Raw genomic sequence first — 21,269 nt, 5'->3', positions numbered from 1 at the left:
GCTTGACAGGATTAGTTGCAAAAGTAGTGAAAAGTATATTGGGAAGACTTTCACATCTCAGTTTTGCATCCAATATACTGTGTCAGTCTTAAAAACTGCACCAAATTCTGAACCAAAAACTGTATGTGTGAATCTAGCTTTAAACCAGATCTGCCAGTTTCCCTGGCATGTCTCTTAGTTTGTATCCCCCATGACATTACAATTCTAGAGATTCTTTTCTCAAATCTCTATGTTGTGAAATTTCCGTGTTACTCCTCCTGAATACTTAAGAATAAATTAACACATTTAACATTTGTGGGCGAGTCCCAACACAGTTTGACATTGTCCAATCAATGTGGACAGTATCAGATTGTGAAAGGACATAACCCTTTAACAAGAGGAATGGTAACATCCAACCGCCAATTCATCATAAAGGTCTAAGTGGAAAAACAGAGGAATGGCACAAAACAAGAGTTATCAGAACAGATTGTTGTTTTATGGTTATCGGGCATAGAAACATAGAAGGATGGCAGAAAAAGACCACATGACCCATCTAGTCTGTCCATTTATTTTTTCCCTTTTTATTTTTTAGCTTAGGATAGATATATGTTTTACTAAAACAGACACATCAGAAGTGCTGACAGGTCACCTTTAAAAGGTTTGTCCTGGATTAGAAAAACATGGCTGCTTTCTTCCAAAAACCAGTACCACATCCGTCCTCAGGTTGAGTGATATTACAGATCAATCCTTTTACCTTCTATGGAGCTGAGTTACCAGACACAACCCATGGGTAGGTGTGGAGATGTTTCTGGAGAAGAAGCCATGTTTATAGACTCATGGACAACCCCTTTTAAAAATCATAACCTTAACTTAGGATAGGCTATCAATGTTACATCAGTGGAGAGTCACACTGTTAGACCACCAAACACCAGCAAGTAGCACGCTGCTTTCATTGTTAACAGAGGCAAACCACGGAACATATAAGTCTCATTCACTTAACCAGAACCAGTCACCACGGAATGTAGTGCAATCTGCATGTTATAGAGCAGGAGGAGCTGAGCAGATTACTATATAGTTTTCTGGGAAAAGATTCAGAAAAACTTGTAATTTATATATTTTAGTCTTTTTGAGCTCAATTGTACACAGGAGCTGATGAGTGACTGACAGTTATCTATGTATACACAATTACGCAGAGAATGCTATCAATTTCTGATAATGGTTTTAAAACTTTACACACAAAACTATATATCAATCTGTCCAGTTTCCTCTGCTCTATAACATGATGCTGGCAGACTACACTGCATTTTGTGGTGACAGGTTCTCTTTAAGGCTCCATTCACACGTCCGTGTGTGTTTTCCGTATCCACAAAACACGGACACCGGCAATGTGCGTTCCGCATTTTGCGGACCACACATCACCAGCACTTAATAGAAAATGCCTAATCTTCTCCACAATTGAGGACAAGAATAGGACATGTTCTATTTTTTTCGGGAACGGAATTGCAGACCCGGAAGTGCGGATCCAGGCAGCACATAGTGCGGCCCCATAGAAATGAATGGGTCCACAATTCTGTTCCGCAAAATGCAGAACTGAATTGCAGACTAGTGAATGGAGCTAAATCAGACTGAGCTGCAGTGCAAGGCACACTGCTAAAACCCCTAAATTCTAAAGATCAGACATTGATGACCTATCCTAGGTCCTGGAAAACCAGTTTAAACATTCATGAATGCATAATTATTAGATATAACAGACTAGAAGTATGTTATGATACCTGGGAGGTAAAGTTAGATATTTATCTAAATAAATACTTATTTACCATAGGTCTTCATGTTACACTGTTAGGGGACATTCACACGAGATTTTACAGCGGAATTCTGGAGCAGATAGCCGCAGTGAAATTCCGCCAGAATGACGCAATGGCCTTTCTGACTCCCATTCATTTCAATGGGAAGCATCACTGAGGATTGCGGAGTGGCAGCTTAAAGAGGACCTATCATCAGTTTAGCCCTAGTCTAATTATGGTCTTATCTTATAGGGCTGCCCCACTGATGCACTTTTTATTTTTTTCAAAAGACCCCCCCGTTCGTCCGCTGCTGGCCGCTCTTACGCAGGTAGAAGCGCATCCAATCAGAGCACATCGCTCTTAGCCAGGGAGGAAGCTCATTCTCCCTGGCTAAGAGCGGTGCGCTCTGATTGGATGTACTCACAGCCAGGGAGAAGAGCACAGGGAGAATATAAGAGTCAACTCCTTATAATATAAAGAGCGGAAATCAACGCAGCCAACGGCAGATGAACAGGGTGGGGGGTCTTTGGGAAAAAAAATTAAGTGCCATGGCATCAGTTGGGGCCGCCCTATAAAAGGTAAGACCATAATTAGACTAGGGCTAAATTGATGAAAGGTTCTCTTTAAGGCCCAGCCTCACCAAGAAGGGATATATCAGAGCTGCCTCCGATTGAGATGTATGGGAGGCAGACAGGACAATGCTGCAGGTGGTTTTTCAGCGTGGCAGTCCGCACCAAAATTCCACTGTAAAATCTGTTGTGCGACTGTTCCCTTATATAAGTTACGTGCTGTTTCAATATTGTGTTAGTAAATATTCAGAATTCCAGTAAGTGTGTATAGGGTCCATTAGTGTCAAGCGTCAAAACCTGCCTGTTTCCATAAGTTCCATAACGCAGCACAGTACCAGACTCTGACCATTGGGGATGAGCTTCTAGTTCCTTCTGGTACTGAGCTATGAGAAGGGCATATAACTCCATGCCTAGCTCCTTGTCTGCATTTGAATGATACTGCATGCAGCGGCCCTTTGACTTTCCTCCAAGTGTAGCCTGAGGAACAATGAGTACATCTCCTGGGAGTTCTGTGATGGACACGCGTTTTCCAGAATCAGATTCGCTCAATTTCACATTTAGTAGAGAGCTCACTGCAAAAAAAAAAAAAAAAAAAAAAAAAAGAATAATGCCATGCCCGAACAACCTCTTTATCTAGACCTGCATTACAAATGAAAATTTACAACTGCATACACATTGGGGAATATTCATTAAGACTAGTGGTTCGGACACAGGTCTTAAAGGGAATTTGTCATCAGGCATCTGCCTCTTAATAAATTAGGCACATCTCCCTCCAGTGAAGTGAAAACAGTGTCCCTCAATGAGAATATAAGGGCTAAAGCTTGGCCTTCAAATAACTCCAGGCTCCATGCTCCAGCTAATGAACATGCCATTAGTGCAACCTATGCAGCTTCACACAGACTTTGTAGACAAGGGGTTGGTATATCACTCTATAAAAAAGGACACCTAGGTTCCCATGGCTCAAAGCTTCTGATAGATTGTAATCCATTAAATGAAGGATTGACTAGAAAGTAATAGTAAGGGACAAGGCCCTCAGTCTTGATGAATTGATTGTTAAACAGCAAGGGGCCTACATACTATTTTTGAACAGAGGCCTGCTACATCATACATGGAGAGCAGCACTTATGTTATATTTTAACTTTTTGGTTCTGTGTAGAGAAGGGTATTATTGTCACATTTAGTTTTAGGGCTGAGAGGATGAAGATACCTTATCACTTTCTCTGCCATTTGTTGACACCATGACTCAAATGCTTACCAGCATCTGTAAGGCAGATATTTTTGGTTTCTTCAGTTTTAATGATGTCAGGAAGATATGTGAATGTAGACCTACCCGTTTTTCCTTTTCACAATATTACAATTTGATGCGGAGTGGCATGATATAGAGGCAAATCACTAGTCAGACCACACATGGAGTAGGGTTGCTGCGGGTATCGAAATTTCAATACCCAATCGATACGAAACCGGGATTTCCATTTTGTCGATACTGGGCTGCACTGCTGCGCAGTCTAGTATCTCTGAACATGAGCACGCTGCTGTCAGCGCGCTCATGTTCCCTCAGCAGCACAGGGGAGAAGGAAGCAGTCTCTCCCTCCCCCTGTGCTGCTGCTGCCACCAATGAACGGAGAGAGGGGCTGGCGCACTGTGCCACCAATGATACAACTTTTCCTACACTGTGCCCCATTACTGTGTCCTCTCCTGCTCCATATGCCAATTACTAACAGAGCAATGGGGAGGAGACATCAGCTTCTTTAGTGGGCGTTCCTTCTCCCTGCGCTGCGATTGGACAGCGCTACAGCTAGGGAGAAGGAACGCCCACTAGCCTTTTCCAATTTCGCATATAAAATGTATAAACAATAAATAAACATATTACATATCGCCACGTCAGAAAAGTCCAAACTATTAAAATATAAATAAAATCAATCTATGCGGTGAACACCGAAACAGAAAAAATAAATAAAAACTGTGTGATTCGCCAATTTTTAAAATGCGGAATGCACGTGGCTTTTTTGGTTTATTTTTTTCGCGTGGTATCGAATGGTATAGAGTATTGCAATACTTTTTTATGGTATCGAAACCGAATAAAAAAAATTGGTATCACAACAACTCTAACATGGAGTACTGTGTACAGTTCTGAGCTCCTGTGAACAAGGCAGACATAGCAGAGCTGGAGAGGGTTCAGAGGAGGGAAACTAAAGTAATAACTGGAATGAGGGAACTACAGTACCCTGAAAGATTATCAATGTTAGGGTTATTCACTTTAGAAAAATACGACTGAGAGGAGATCTAATTACTATGTATAAATATATCAGGGGTCAGTACAGAGATCTCTCCCATCAGCTATTTATCCCCAGGACTGTGACGAGGGGACATCCTCTGCGTCTGGAGGAAAGAAGGTTTGTACACAAACATAGAAGAGGATTCTTTACGGTAAGAGCAGTGAGACTATGGAACCTCTGAGGAGGTGGAGCAGCCTGGATGTATTTCTGGAGTGTAATAATATTACATGAAAACTTACAACAACCTCACAATAAATGAAAAAATGCCCATGGATAAATAACATCACCACACAGCACCAAAGAAAACCATAGGACCATAATCATATAAAAATATATAATAACTTTCTTTTTTTTTTTTTTATTAATTCAGATCACAAAATAAATTAATCAATGGGAAGAAATACAAGATGGAAAATGGATACAGAAAATCTGCAGGGGGCGCATGGCCCAACAGCAGGGATTTATGTCAAGATAGTCTGGTGTGAATGTAGCTCCAAGATGTAATATCCACTTCAAGGACTCATACCGAAGGGTAATTAAGGCATGCAATGTTAGTATGATAAAAAATCCCAAATGGCAAAAAGTCCACTTATATATATATAACAACATACCCCAATAACAACCCATCAAGACAAGAAGGTAACCACAAAAGGAACTACAAAGACCTGCCTAGGGACATGATCTACTGCAGTTGGAAAGCTGCCCCCAGCACAACCACCTCTGTTTTGAATGTTGGTTTGAACAAAAAAAAGGCTGCCTGTACAAGTGTGGCTTATACAGAAAAAAGGCTACATATATACATGGCAACTTACCCATTTTTGGAATTAAATCTTTTGTTGATCCTTTAAAAAAGCAGACATACACAACCATACCCCTTTGTATCTGAAAGGAAACAGGCATATATAGTTATGTAAAAAAACATACTGGAACACTAGACTTGAGGATGCTCACCAGCTGTACTGGAGCCTGGCCCGCTGATCACAAAATACAATTGGCTGGCTCACAGTAATTTATTTGCGACTTTTATTAAATCCCCTCTATACATATAAAAGCCTATAAGTTCTAAACATTTCTACACAAGGAATACTATACAATTCATATATTATTAAAGGGCTTCTGTCACCCCACTAAAGTGATTTTTATTTTTTTGGCTAGTTAAATTCCTTATACTGCATGAATATATAATGCTCTTACTTACTTTCCATTAGCAGTTTCTTCAAAAAAATAAACTTTTATAATATGTAAATGAGCTCTCTACCAGCAAGTAGGGCGGCTACTTGCTGGTAGCCGCTGCAAAAAACCACCCCCTCCTCCTGTTGATTGACAGGGCCAGCAGCGATCTCCTCCTCCGGCTGGCCCTGTCTGCATTTCAAAAATCGCGCGCCTGTCTTGATTCGGCGCAGGCGCTCTGAGATAAGGAGGCTTGCCTCCTCAGCACTGCCTCAGTGCGCCTGCGCCGATGACTTCACCGAAAGAGAAGATGTCATTGGCGCAGGCGCACTGAGGGAGTGCTGAGGAGGCGAGCCTCCTTATCTCAGAGAGCCTGCGCCGAATCAAGACGGGCGCGATTTTTGAAATGCAGACAGGGCCGGCCGGAGGAGGAGATCGCTGCTGGCCCTGGCAATCAACAAGATGATGGGGTGTTTTTTTGCGGCGGTTACCAGCAAGTAGACGCCCTACTTGCTGGTAGAGAGCTCATTTACATATTATAAAAGTTTGTTTTTTGAAGAAACTGTTGAAGGAAAGTAAGTAAGAGCATTATATATTCATATATCGCAGTATAAGGAATTTAACTAGCCCAAAAAAATAATATCACTTTAGTGGGGTGACAGAAGCCCTTTAAAACCTTATATATAAAATGTAATACATTAGATGAACCAGGTCCCTAAATGCGGAGCTCTCACATTATTAGTATAAAATAAAACTACAAGCGGCTATAAAGTTAGTGGGATATATCCTTGTGAACAGAGTTCTGCTTATATATTTCAGATATATACATTTTCAGATATGCTAGACATATCTGAATGCTATAAATGGCTCAGAGCTGTATATTTAGCACAGCTACACCTCTGCTTCTGCTCTCTGTGTCCTTACTATATAACGCCTGTCCACATATAGTGACATGGTAGACGCTGGATTAGTGCCGTAGTATCCTCTCAGTTTGCTGTCCATTAGAGAGATATCTGACCGCCGCACCTCCAGCAAAATTCACACGCTTCAGATATATTGTGATCAAGGTGTAAGTGATGCTGAAGTACTGAACACTGAGCTACAAACACACTGGGTTAGTGCCACGTGTGATCCTTTGGTCATTACTCACGGTCGTCTCAGTTGCTTACAGCCTGTGGTCACGATATCCGACCGCAGCAGCTCCAGTGAAGTTCATGCAGTTCTTAGATGCACTCAGTGTTCCAATAAGCAGAATAAATACGGATAAAAGTTCATAAATAGGTTGCTGTTCACAGTATCCACATTTTGCCGCCACCAGACGCGTTTCGGAACAGTGTTCCTTCCTCAGTGGTATAAAACCAATGGATTAACTGGGACTTCATGTTGGGTTCTTTTTAAACCCTTTTGGATCATATCAAACCACTGGATCATCTTACAAACTGTATTTACTACAGTTGGTGTCATTCACCATGTGGATTTCAGTAAAATGTCATTCACATACGAATTACTGACTAATCCATCCCAGGTGAATGTGATTGGTGTGGGGGGAAATATGCCATGTCTAGTTCTTTTTAGACAGTATTCACATGGTGCGGTATGTTATTTATCTAGAAGGTCCTATTAAATATGGTATCTTGTTGATATTTGAAAATACCATACAGATCAGTGTGGGCCAAATTTACAGCCTATGGATATTTTATATCAATCTTTGTCTTCCAGTATATTGCAAATATTCCATATATTTGAAATAAAATAAAAAAAATACATTTAGACCACAGAAAATACTTCAAAAGAACTTCAAAAGGTGCGCTGATCAGATCTCTCTCTCATGGACGGCAAACAACTGAGAGGATACTACGGCACTAATCCAGCGTCTACCATGTCACTATATGTGGACAGACGTTATATAGTAAGGACACAGAGAGCAGGAGCAGAGGTGTAGCTGTGCTAAATATACGGCTCTGAGCCATTTATAACGAAAAGGAATATATCTGAAAGATATAAGCAGAACTCTGTTCACAAGGATATATCCCACTAACTTTATAGCCGCTTGTAGTTTTATTTTATACTAATAATGTGAGAGCTCCGCATTTAGGGACCTGGATCATCTAGTGTATTACATTTTATATATATAAAGGTTTTAATGATCTATGAATTGTATAGTATTCCTTGTGTAGGAATGTTTAGAACTTATAGACTTTTGCATGTATAGGGGGGATTTAATAAAAGTCGCAAATAAATTACTGTGAGCCAGACAATTGTATTTTGCAAGTATTTGTTATATAGTTATGCACATTAGTTGCATGTTTGTCACAGTTATATCCCCAAATTACCCCCAATTTCTAGTATTAAAACAACAAGTATCCCCAATTTCTAGTATTAAAACAAACTTATTGTCTATATAATTTGCAGTTCATCCAGAACCACAGCGTCAACATACACTAGTTATAGCAAAAGGAAGAAGAAAATCTAGACTCAAAATACAAATGGGTCATTTTATTGTCCAAACTGTATGGCATATGCTCCCACAGAAACTGGTAATGAAAAACATGACTTAAAGGAATTGTCTGGGACTTTAATATTGATGACCTATGCTCAAGATATTTCCCCAATATCTAAATAGTGGATGTCTGTCCCCCGGCACCCCTGACGACTAGCTGTTGAAAGTGGCCATGGCTCTTGGGTGCTGCAGTCCCTTCATACACCTGCTGTGTGGGGTGCCAGGAATATGATAATGATGGCCTATCCTAAGAATAGCTCATCAATGTTGAATTCCTGGAAACCCCTTTTAATATATGCCACCAATGTTTGAGATCACATAACCTCTTTAAAAAGTGTGCAACCCACAAACTATGTAACTCACTTCCACCCATTCAGCATCAGAGTCTTCATCCTGAGGTCTAACCTGCAACCTGGCGTGTAGACACTGCTGAAGCACCACCCGGGCAGCAACCTCTCTGTCTATTGTCGCCATCTGTAATAACAGTTAAAGCAGAAGTCAATGACTGACCAATGTACTGTCGTTAAAACGTTTGCATCCGGCATAAACCGTCAGGTTCTGTCCTGTATAGTGTTGCATCAGCCAATAGTTCTAGCACAGTATACTGCAAGTGTACATAGCCTCTTTTTAATTGAGCCCCCTAGCATGTGGTTCCTAATGAAAGAATCATCCTCACCTGCTCCCTGCCGCTCTCATGTCCCGGCTCCATTCGGAAATCTTCTGGGTCCCGGTTTACTTCCAGCCAGGGTAGAGAAAAGCTATGTGCACCGCTGCAGCCAATAACTGACTTGAGTGGTGACATGTCCCCAAGTGGCGTGTCACTGGGCAAGACCCTCAAAGATAGTATTTTGATGAAGTACCACCAACCACACAGGAAAGGCAGCGGGAAATTAGGGCGGTAAACAAGTGGCTGAAGAACTGGTGTAGGAAGGAGGGGTTTGGGTTTCTGGAGAACTGGGCCGACTTCTCTATTAGCTACAGGCTCTATTGTAGGGATGGGGAAGGGGCATCTGTGTTGGGGGAGAAGATCGCTAGAAGGTTGTAGGAAGTGTTTAAACTAGGGACTGGGGGGGAGGGTAATTACATTATAGAAGAGGACGACAGTCCGAATGGAGGGACTAGCACAGGTCATAAGGAAAGGTGTAGTGTATCCCAAAACCTCCTCAGTGTATGTAGACTAATGCCAGAAGCCTGACTAATAAAACTGGGGAACTGGAATTACTGATGTGTGAGGAGGACTATGACATAGTGGGAATAACTGATACCTGTAATGATCATGTGATTTATATTGAATAAAATGAGATTTTCTACCTTGAAAAAATCCTTGCTCTTTTTTTTTTTGTACAAATAGTGGGAATAACTGAGACATGGCTGGATGATAGCTATGACTGGACGGTTAATGTACAGGGTTACAGTCTGTTTCGACATGATCGCCAAAACCGGAGAGGGGGAGGGGTCTGCCTGACATGTAAAGTCCTGTCTAAAGCCCACAGTCCAGGAAGATATAAGTGAGGGACATGAACATGTGGAGGCACTGTGGGTAGAGATACATGGAGGCAGAAACAATAATAAAATACTAATAGGAGTTTACTATAAACCACCTAATATACCAGAGTCCACAGAAAATCTACTACTAAACGAGATAGACAAGGCGGCAATTCATAAGGAGGTGGTTATTATGGGGGGATCTCAACTACCCAGATATAGACTGGGAAACTGAAACCTGTACATCTCATAAAGGAAACAGGTTCTTGGCAATAACTAAAGACAATTACCTTTACTAAATGGTTCAGGACCCGACTAGAGGGACGGCCATAATGGGGTTGGGCGATGTAAAAAATGTTCCCACAAAAACTATATTAATACATTTATCGCAATAACAATATATCGCGATAAATACCTATTTGGAAGAAAAAAAAACACTCAAAACATGAAGCAAATTTGGTTGTAGACTCCCATCAAATTCAACTGACCTGTCTGGTCTTCAGGCAGGCCAGGGCTGTCCGGGCCAGGATTGCTGTCCTAGAAATGCTACAAGGAGACATTATACTGTATGAGTTATACAAGTTGTAGCCCCCATACAGTATATTGTCTCCTTGTTGCCCCCATACAGTATAATGTCACCTTGTTGCCCCCCATACAGTATAATGTCACCTTGTGCCTGCCCCCACACAGTATATTGTCTCCTTGTTGCCCCCATACAGTATAATGTCACCTTGTTGCCCCATACAGTATAATGTCACCTTGTTGCCCCCATACAGTATAATGTCTCCTTGCTGTCCCCATAAAGTATATTGTCTCCTTGTTGCCCCCATACAGTATATTGTCTCCTTGTGCCTGCCCCCATATAGTAGAATGTCACCTTGTTGTCCCCATATAGTATGTCTCCTTGTTGTTCCCATACACTATAATGTCTCCTTGTGGCCCCCATATAGTAAAATGCCTCTTTTTGTCCCCATACAGTACAATGACACCTTGTTGTCCCCATATAGTATGTCTCCTTGTTGCCCCCATATAGTAAAATGCCTCCTTGTTGTCCCCATACAGTAGAATGACACCTTGCTGTCCCCATATAGTATGTCTCCTTGTTGCCCCCATACAGTAGAATGCCCCCTTGTTGCCTCCATACTGTATAATGCTTCCTTGTTGCCCCCATACAGTATAATGCCTCCTTGTTGCCCCCATACAGTATAATGCCTCCTTGTTGCCCCCATACACTATAATGTCTCATTGTTGCCCCCATACACTATAATGCCTCACTGTTGCCCCACACCATGTAATGAGGCATGGTCCGGGGAGTGAGTGGCGAATAAGGCTTTCAAACACCAGCATCTACAGCACAATGTATACAGGGTGCAGGGTCAGTGTATACAGTTATATGGGCTACAGCACAGTCTATATGGGCTGCAGGGTTAGTGTATACAGTTGTATGGGGTACAGCACAGTGTATATTTGGCTGCAGGGACAGTGTATACAGTTATATGGGGTACAGCACAGTGTATATTTGGCTGCAGGGTCAGTGTATACAGTTATATGGGGTACAGCACAGTGTATATTTGGCTGCAGGGTCAGTGTATACAGATGGAGTACAGCATAGTGTACATCATCAGTATACTGTCTGCTCCCAGGCTTTGTCCCCCTTCTGCCCCCATATTTAAACCCAGGCAGCCTCTATGGTTGACAATGCAGCCTCCTGACACTGGGCACCATATAAGCCCACATTGTACACACAGGCTATCACATCACTCACCACTCCAGTACTGCTACAGCCAGGGAGTGCTTACATGTGCAGCGTACTGACATTTTAGAAGTGGTCAGCGCTGTGAAGTCACTAAAATACTGTGGTAATAAAAAAAAAAACGTGATATTGTAATTTCTTATTACCGCTCTATACCAACCCTAGGCTATTAGCCGTTTCAAAACTACAACTCCCAACATGCCCTGATACCTGTAGGCTGTCTGAGCACGATGGAAGTTGTAGTTTTGCGACAGCTGGAGGCCCATGAGTTTCCAGAGTTCGGGAAATGTTTTTTTTACAGTAAAAATGTATCTATGAAGTTATTACGCGAAGGCACGAGAGACTTCGCGAAGTAATAATTTCAGCTCATCTGAACCAATACATTCTCATACTGTACGGAGCGCTCACTCCATACAGTATTGGACCAAAGTTTTATGCAAATCGACTTCGGATGTTTCATCCGAAGTCAATTCGCTCATCCCTAGTGTTCTCCATTCATTCCATGGGAGTTACGGAAATAGCCAAGTGCGGTTGCTCAGCTCTTTTCGGAACTCCTGTAGAAGTGAATGAGGAGCACGCCACACATGCGCGATACCCTCTCATTCGCTTTGGGGCCCCCATTTTAGAGACAGGTGAGTGTCCCAGAGGTGGGACCCGTAGCTGTCAGACATTGGTGGCTTATCCAAGCGATATGCCACCAAAGTGTGAGATGGGCCAACCCATCTAAAGTCCCCTCCACTCTGTCCTCTTCACCAGGCTGCAGCTGTGATGCAATGTTTTGGTTGCAGCGGTGATGTTCCGCAGACCGCACGACTACTGGTCTTATGAACGGCACAAGGATGCGGAGGCCAATGATTGGCTGTAACTGTCACGTTCCGAATACAGGCATGTCACCCCTGCACCTAAAACATGACATAATGGCTACAGCAGGGCAAAGAGGATGGCGCGGCAGTGCTGGATTAGACTGCGCTAAATAGCCCTAAAACAAGCTAAACCGAAAATGATCCCTACCCCATTATTTCTATGCATTGCAGTACTGGAACCTGTGACTATCCAGCTGCAGTAAAACTACAACTCTCAGCATGCTCTGACAGAAGGAGAGCCAACAGTTGCACATTACTAAACAATTAATAAATATTTGTGAGGATTCTACAAATACATAATATAATGTGTGACCAGCAACGTAAACGTTGCATAGAGGATCCGCAGCAGGGGAACAGCTCTACCTGTCATCTACCAGCAGCCTGCAGTCATCACCGTGCCATGTCCACTTCCTGCTACAGTCAGTACAGGACGAGAGAGAGGCGTGGAACGCACACTTCCGCCCTCTCTCGCCGTGCTAAGGAGAAAACCACGTTGCTAGGTAACAGTAATGGCGGCCGCCAAGGGCCTAGTAGGCCTCGGGCTGAATGTTTTGCGGGCCAGGACGTTTCTGCAGTGTGGGCGGCGAGATCCTCTTCCTGCGGTCTCCTTCAGCTCGGTGGGTGTCCACGAGAGACCTTGTCATGTTGTTCAGGTTCTCCATGCTTCACGGGGTATCTTCTGTAATACATGTGCACAGGCCATAGGAATAACTGACACTGGGCATTCAGAAGTAAGCACCAGTGTAATAAGTACAGAGGTGGGGCTGACATCCATGTTGTGTCTGTGGTTTTCATGGAACCATAAACTGTAATGTGTGTGAGGGATCCATAATCGAGGACAAACAGAGGGCATGCGTCTGTGGTGAGCGAATTTCCTGCATAATGGAAACGGGACGGATACGTTATGCAGCCCATAGACTTCTATTATGACGGAATGAATAACAGAATGCCTCTAAAGGCATTCCATTATGCATTCCGACATAGAATTGCGCTATTGTCTGTGGTAACAGAATCCATGACGCAATTTTTCTTTTACCAGTAAACGAATCGCAAACGAGTTTCATAAGCAGAAATTCGCTCACCTCTAGTGGTGACACCACAGAAGCATGGTCCATGGTAAAACTACTAATGTGTGAATACACACTTTTTAAAGTCAATGGGACTGACATGACAAAGCCTTAGGGGGACTTTCACACTAGCGTTTTTCTTTTCCAGCATAGAGTTCCGTCACAGGGGCTCCATACCGGAAAGATTTGTAAAGTGGTAGGACTATGTTCTTATCACGGGCATCTATGCCCCTTTTGATGCAACCCATTATCTTATTGGCCTTGGCAGCAGCTGCCTGACACTGGTTTTTGCAGCTTAGTTTGCCGTTATTTAAAATTCCTAGATCCTTTTCCATGTCAGTGTTACTGAGTGTTTTACCATTTAGTATGTACGGGTGACTTGCATTATTCCTTCCCATGTGCATAACTTTACATTTGTCAGTGTTAAACCTCATCTGCCACTTATCTGCCCAAGCCTCCAATCTATCCAGATCCCTCTGTAGTAGTATACTGTCCTCTTCAGTGCTAATTACTTTACACAGTTTAGTGTCATCTGCGAAGATTGATATTTTACTATGCAAGCCTTCTACAAGATCATTAATACATATATTGAAGAGGATAGGGCCCAATACTGACCCCTGAGGTACTCCACTAGTGACAGTGACCCAATCTGAGTATGTACCGTTAATAACCACCCTCTGTTTTCTATCATTGAGCCAGTTACTTACCCACATACAGACGTTTTCTCCCAGTCCGAGCATTCTCATTTTATATACTAACTAGAGATGAGCGAACTTCTGTTTTAAGTTCGGCGTCTAAAGTTCGGGTTTGGATTAGCGGAGAATCCCGATCTGGAACCGGATATGGATTCCGACTTCCGTTGTGGTCCGTGGTAATCGGCCATTATTGATTCCGCTACCACGGATCACAACGGAAGTCGGAATCCATATCCGGTTCCAGATCGGGATTCTCTGCTAATCCAAACCCGAACTTTAGACGCCGAACTTAAAACAGAGGTTCGCTCATCTCTAATACTAACCTTTTATGTGGTACAGTGTCAAATGCTTTGGAGAAGTCCAGATACTACGACATCCATTGATTTGCCGCTGTCAAGTCTAGAACTTACCGCCTCATAGAAACTGATTAAATTAGTTTGACATGACCGATCCCTCACGAAGCCATGCTGATATGGCGTTATTTGCTTATTTCCGTTGAGATGCTCTAATATAACATCTCTCGGAAAACCTTCAAACAGTTTACCCACAACAGATGTTAAACTTACCGGCCTATAGTTTCCAGGCTCTGTTTTTGGACCCTTTTTGAATATTGGCACCACATTTGCCATGCGCCAATCCTGTGGGACATTCCCTGTCAATATAGAATCAGCAAATATCAGAAAAAAGGGTCTGGCTATGACATTACTTAATTCCCTTAGGATACGGGGGTGTATGCCATCCGGTCCTGGCGATTTGTCTATTTTAATATTTTTAAGTCGCTGTTGCACTTCTTCCTGGGTCAGACAGGACACTTTTTTAATGGGGAATTTATTTTTACATTCTGCATGTCATCTGACATTTATTTTCCTCAGTGAATACATTGGAGAAAAAATATTTAACAGCTTTGCTTTCTCCTCGTCGCTCTCTGCGACTCCCCCCTCATTACTCTTTAACCACTTCAGCCCCGCTAGCTGAAACCCCCTTCATGACCAGAGCACTTTTTACACTTCGGCACTACACTCCTTTCACCGTTTATCGCTCGGTCATGCAACTTACCACCCAAATGAATTTTACCTCCTTTTCTTCTCACTAATAGAGCTTTCATTTGGTGGTATTTTATTGCTGCTGACATTTTTACATTTTTTGTTATTAATCAAAATGTAACGATTTTTTTGCCCAAAAATGACATTTTTCACTTTCAGCTGTAAAATTTTGCAAAAAAAACGACATCCATATATACATTTTTCGCTAAATTTATTGTTCTACATGTCTTTGATAAAAAAAAATGTTTGGGCAAAAAAAAATGGTTTGGGTAAAAGTTATAGCGTTTACACACTATGGTACAAAAATGTGAATTTCCGCTTTTTGAAACAGCTCTGACTTTCTGAGCACCTGTCATGTTTCCTGAGGTTCTACAATGCCCAAACAGTAGAAAAACCCCACAAATGACCCCATTTCGGAAAGTAGACACCCTAAGGTATTCGCTGATGGGCATAGTGAGTTAACTTTTTATTTTTTGTCACAAGTTAGCGGAAAATGATGATGATTTTAAATTTTTTATTTTTTCTTACAAAGTCTCATATTCCACTAACTTGCGACAAAAAATAAAAAATTCTAGGAACTCGCCGTGCCCCTCACGGAATACCTTGGGGTTTCTTCTTTCCAAAATGGGGTCACTTGTGGGGTAGTTATACTGCCCTGGCAATTTAGGGGCCCAAATGTGTGAGAAGTACTTTGCAATCAAAATGTGTAAAAAATGGCCTGCGAAATCCGAAAGGTGCACTTTGGAATATGTGCCCCTTTGCCTACCTTGGCTGCAAAAAAGTGTCACACATCTGGTATCGCCGTACTCAGGAGAAGTTGGGGAATGTGTTTTGGGGTGTCATTTTACATATACCCATGCTGGGTGAGATAAACATCTTGATCAAATGCCAACTTTGTATAAAAAAATTGGAAAAGTTGTCTTTTGCCAGGATATTTCTCTCACCCAGCATGGGTATATGTAAAATGACACCCCAAAACACATTCCCCAACTTCTCCTGAGTACGGCGATACCAGATGTGTGACACTTTTTTGCAGCCTAGATGCGCAAAGGTGCCCAAATTCCTTTTAGGAGGGCATTTTTAGACATTTGGATCCCAGACTTCTTCTCACGCTTTAGGGCCCCTAAAAAGCCAGGGCAGTATAAATACCCCACATGTGACCCCACTTTGGAAAGAAGACACCCCAAGGTATCCAATGAGGGGCCTGGCAAGTTCATAGAATTTTTTTTTTCCCCTCCCCCACGACAGCACCACTGAGAGATGGCTCCGCCTCCATGGACAGGAAACCTGTAGCATAAAAAGGTGGAGCCGCTCTCCCACCTCAGTGAGGTTTCCTGTCCCTGGAGCAGGAGACTTGTAGTATTTTCTTGCAGGGACCCATGGCTTGGAAATCCTAGGAAAGCCTAGAGAGCCATGGGTCACGCCAGCCCTTACCAGTTCGTTGCTGAGGGACGGGAGTTGGTCCGGGCCAGCTGCTGCTCCTAGGGGCTGAAGACACCGGTCCCTCAAAGGAGAGGCCCGAGTGTGGCCGCGAGGCAGGCGGCGAGGGGGAACATGCCAGAGGGCAGACATCCCTGGCGCGCACCCAGCGGGGACTGCGGGCAGACGCCGGGCAGTGGAGCGTGTCGGAGCGCCAAACCGGAAGTCGCAGGAATGACGTTGATTATGACGTGCGTTCCACTGACGCGACTTCCGGTTCCGGGCCGGATATAGGAAGCGTTTTGCGTTCCAACAGATCGGAACACAGCGGCGATCAGTTGGAGGATAGCTGTGCTCTCGGCTGGACAGAGGAGGACCAGAATTCGGCCAGACTCCCCTTTTTCCTTGCAGTGAGAGGTTGGCAGCATCTTGGAGGCGCTCCCAGGGAACATGCGGAACTCTCAGAAGAGAGGTGCTGTTCCCTGTGCTGTATTGACTCTTCTATTCCCTATACCTCCAGGGTTATCATGGAGGAAGAGAAGAGACCAGAGGAGACGGAACCAGAAAAGCAGCCGGTATAGGACAGGCTTCCTATGGGGTAAGGCACTGAAGTTTTATGAAGTCTCTGATGTGTACCTTGTTCTGTTATTGGTTATAGATGGCAGCTAAGAAAGCCGCATCTAAGAAAAAGAACAAAGAGTGTGCTTTATGTAGATGTCCCCTGGCCTCGTCATATAGTAAAAGGTTATGCCAGGACTGTATTGAAAAGACCCTGGCGGAGGAATCCCCCAACCTTATGCGAGACATTAGGAGTCTCATTAAAACAGAAGTTAAGGAATCCCTTAAGACGTCAAAGAGATCTAAGAAGGTGGTAGATAAAACAGATTCAGAACCGGATTCGGTTAGCGAAGAAGATAGAGATGACCGGTCCGAGGATTCATCATTTGCGGAGGAAGAACAGGAGAAAAGATTCATGTTCCCAGTGTCGGACACAGAGAAATTATTAAAAACGATTAGGGCCACTTTAGAGCTGGAGGATATCAGGGAAGATAGGTCCGTTGCAGATGCAGTCTTTGAGGGATTGCGAGAAAAGAAGAGGAGATGTTTTCCATTGCATAAAAGCATATCGGCCCTAATTGAAAGGGAGTGGAAAAAGCCGGATAAGAAGGCCTTTGTTAGTAAAAATTTTAAAAGGAAATACCCATTCGAGGAAGAGGCTTCCACTTCATGGGATAAAGCGCCAAAGCTGGACGTGGCCATTTCCAAGGTGTCCAGGAAATCTTCATTGCCGTTTGATGACATGGGTTTTTTGAAGGATCCGTTGGACAAAAAAATCGACTCTTGCCTAAGGAATACTTGGGAAGCATCCACTGCCTCCTTTAGGCCCAACATTGCAGCAACAGTTACTGCCAGATCCCTAGCTTTATGGTTAGAGAGGTTAGAAGGTCAGTTGAGGGATAAATGCCCCAGAGACCAGATTTTAAACTCTCTACCGACCCTTCAGAAGGCTGTAGATTTCCTATCAGACGCCTCGGTGGAGGCAGTTCGTTTAGCAGCCAGGTCTGCGTCCACCTCTAATTCCGCCCGTAGGGCCCTTTGGCTAAAAAACTGGAGGGGGGGCGACATGGCCTCAAAGCAGCGCTTATGTGGCATCCCCTGTCAGGGACAGTTTTTATTCGGGCCTGAATTAGATGCCCTTCTGGAGAAGGCGGCTGATAGGAAAAAGAGAATGCCTCAGGAGTCCTCTTTTTCCCAGTTTCGGCCCTATAGACGTCCCTTTCAGTACGGCCCCAGATCTCAGGGGAGAAGACAGCCGGGAGATAGAGATCAGTTTCCCAGGCCCAGGGGTTCAGGGAACAGAGGTTTCATGTTTGGAGGTTCCTCTTCTTCCCAGAAGGATAAACCTTCAAAGAAATGACGCCAGATTGCAGGTAGGGGGAAGACTAAAGTTCTTTCCCTCCGCCTGGAGAGAGGTAGCAGGGGCATGGGTGAGCAACATCATAACAGAGGGCTTAAGGTTGCAGTTTCTAGGTCATCGTCCTCAAAAATTTATAGTGACAAAGGAATCCAGGAGATTATCAGAAGAGGTAGATCTGCTAATAGGGAAAAAGGTGTTAGTCCCAGTGCCAAAAACAGAACAGGGGAAAGGCTTCTATTCCACACTGTTCTTAGTCAAAAAACCGGATGGATCTTACCGTACAATTATAAATTTGAAGCATTTGAACAAACATCTAATAATAAAAAAGTTCAAGATGGAGACCATAAAATCTGCGATTCATTTGGTGTTCCAGGGCTGCTTTATGGCAGTGGTGGATCTAAAGGATGCATACTTACATATCCCGATGCATCCCCTTTTTCAAAAATTCCTAAGGGTAGCAGTGACAGAGGGTACCAATATCAGACACCTTCAGTTCCAGGCTATGCCTTTCGGCCTAGCAACTGCCCCGAGAACCTTTACCAAGGTAATGGCGGAGGTAGCGTCCTTCATTCGGAAAGAAAACATCTTATTCCTTCCTTATTTGGACGATCTCTTGATTATTGCGGGATCACGGGAAATATGTCAGAGATCAGTCCAGACAGTAATTCAGATCCTGGGAAGGCTGGGGTGGATGATCAACTCCAAAAAATCAAGGTTGGAACCCAGCACAAATCAAATATTTCTGGGTCTTCGGTTAGATTCTCTACAACAAAGGACTTTCCTACCAGCAGAGAAGATAGGGAAGATCCAGAACGAAGCCCGCAAGGCTCAGCAGAACCCAGAGATGTCGGTCAGGAAAGCAATGTCTCTATTAGGATTAATGACGGCCTGTATCCCAGCAGTCCGTTGGGCTCAGTTCCATTCAAGGACGTTACAATGGGAGATTTTAAATTGGACAAAACGCAAAGAGATAATGTTAGACTCTCAGATATGTCTCAGCCAGAGGACACTGAGCTCCCTCAATTGGTGGCTAAAGGTGAAAAACTTAGACCAGGGCACTCCATGGAGTTACCCCAATCCAGTAGTAATCACTACGGACGCCAGTCCTTGGGGGTGGGGTGCACATTTTCAGGGTCGGTTGGAGCAGGGAATATGGTCCCCGGTACAGAGGCAGTTTTCATCCAACAGGAAGGAATTAAGGGCAGTGTTACTGGCTTTACGAACAGCCCTGCCAGAACTCCAGCACCAACATGTCAGAGTGATGTCGGACAACGGTACAGTGGTTTCGTATCTGAACCGCCAAGGGGGTACCAGATCCCTATCTTTGATGAGGGAGGCAGAGATAATATTCTCAGAGTTCGAGGAAGAGCTAATCCACATATCCGCCCTACATATAAGGGGGAAAGAAAATGTCCAGGCCGACTTCCTGAGCCGTCATCGTCTAAGACAGGGGGAGTGGTCTCTGAATCCAGCCATATTCACAAAGATTGTGGATCGGTGGGAGGTGCCAGAAATAGATCTATTTGCCACCAGGGAGAACAGACAGGTAGAGAGGTTTTGCTCCCTCAATCCCTGCGAATCCCCTTATGGGGTAGACGCCTTCCTCCTGGATTGGACATTCCGCCTAGGTTATGCCTTTCCCCCCCTACAGCTCCTACCCAGAGTTCTCAGGAAGATAAGGGAAGAGAGGTCGGACATGATAGTCATCGCCCCCTTTTGGCCAAAAAGAGCCTGGTTCTCCCTACTCAGATCCATGTCGATAGCGGAACCATGGGTCCTTCCCGACTTTCCGGATCTCCTGAGGCAGGGCCCAGTAATGCATCCAGAGATAGGATCTTTACATCTAACGGCGTGGAGATTGAGAGGGTGTACCTGATTAGGAAAGGCTTCTCAGAAGCCTTGACTTCCACCATGCTTAGTAGTAGGAAGAGGGTAACTAATACCATTTATGCGAGAATATGGAAGAGATTCCTTTCCTTTTCAGGTATAGACACAGAGGTCTGGCCTGAGAAAATCTCCACCAGGCAGGTCCTAGAATTCTTACAGAGGGGTCTGTCGTTAGGTTTGGCCAAGAGCACTTTGAAGGTGCAGGTTTCGGCCCTCTCAGCATTAAGTGGTAGGAGTCTGGCTATGGATCCCTGGGTAGTCAGGTTCTTTAGGGCAGTAGATAGGGTTGCACCTGTCAGGGGCCCCAGGTTCCCCCCCTGGGATTTAAACTTAGTTTTAAAGGCTTTGACCAGCCCCCCCTTTGAGCCTATGGTGGAAAGTTCTATTAGGAATCTTACACTAAAATTAGTCATGCTAATAGCATTAACTTCGGCTCGTAGGGTTAGCGAGCTTCAGGCAGTGTCCATCAACGTTTATGTCCATACGGGAAGATAGAGTGATTCTTAGGCCAGATCCAAAGTTTATCCCCAAAGTACCTTCTAGAACTAATAGGGTACAGGAAATTGTCTTGCCAGTCTTTTTTCCAGACCCAAAAACTGAGGAGGAAGATAGATGGCACTTATTGGACGTAAGACGATGCCTGATCCATTATCTGGAAAGATCAAAAGACTGGAGAAAAACCTCTTCCTTGTTTGTATTATTTGCGGGGGCTCGGAAAGGTAATACGGCCTCTAAGAGTACTATTGCTAGATGGATACGAGAACTTATTTCTCTAGCCTATTCGTGTTCTGGTCTTTCTCCTCCACTGTCCCTGAAGGCTCACTCTACCAGGGCAATGTCTACCTCCTGGGCAGAAAGGTC

The 21,269-nt window shown here is 43.8% G+C and overlaps 2 protein-coding genes across 2 annotated transcripts in view; one reads left to right on the top strand and one right to left on the bottom strand.

Moving 5' to 3' along the window:
* Positions 1-1,455: 1,455 nt before the first annotated feature.
* DTD2 (D-aminoacyl-tRNA deacylase 2) lies at positions 1,456-12,850 on the bottom strand. Its single transcript, XM_044271180.1, has 4 exons — positions 12,743-12,850; positions 8,642-8,752; positions 5,421-5,490; positions 1,456-2,904 (listed from the first exon to the last, which is right to left on the bottom strand). The coding sequence occupies exons 2-4, from the start codon at positions 8,750-8,752 to the stop codon at positions 2,579-2,581; spliced, it is 507 nt and encodes a 168-aa protein (XP_044127115.1). The 5' UTR covers positions 12,743-12,850; the 3' UTR covers positions 1,456-2,578.
* Positions 12,833-21,269, top strand: part of NUBPL (nucleotide binding protein like) — a 42,737-nt gene continuing 34,300 nt past the window's right edge. The window contains exon 1 of the mRNA XM_044271178.1: positions 12,833-12,996. Within this exon, the coding sequence (XP_044127113.1) occupies positions 12,889-12,996 (108 nt within the window). The 5' untranslated portion in view covers positions 12,833-12,888. The remainder of the gene's footprint in view (positions 12,997-21,269) is intronic.

Source organism: Bufo gargarizans, chromosome 11 (genome assembly GCF_014858855.1).
Source record: "Bufo gargarizans isolate SCDJY-AF-19 chromosome 11, ASM1485885v1, whole genome shotgun sequence".
Taxonomy (NCBI): Eukaryota; Metazoa; Chordata; class Amphibia; order Anura; family Bufonidae; genus Bufo; species Bufo gargarizans.
The sequence above is the reverse complement of the archived record's forward strand: the minus strand, read 5'-3'. Positions and strand labels throughout refer to the sequence as shown.

What these genes read in the sequence shown, in the direction of transcription:
- DTD2 (XM_044271180.1), bottom strand. Translation starts at nt 8,752, where the DNA reads ATGGCGACAATAGACAGAGAGGTTGCTGCCCGGGTGGTGCTTCAGCAG. An exon ending in CTGATGCTGAATGGGTGGAA is followed by an intron (nt 5,491 to 8,641) that starts GTGAGTTACATA and finishes GTTTCCTTTCAG; the next exon opens with ATACAAAGGGGTATGGTTGT. An exon ending in AGATTTAATTCCAAAAATGG is followed by an intron (nt 2,905 to 5,420) that starts GTAAGTTGCCAT and finishes TTTTTTTTGCAG; the next exon opens with TGAGCTCTCTACTAAATGTG.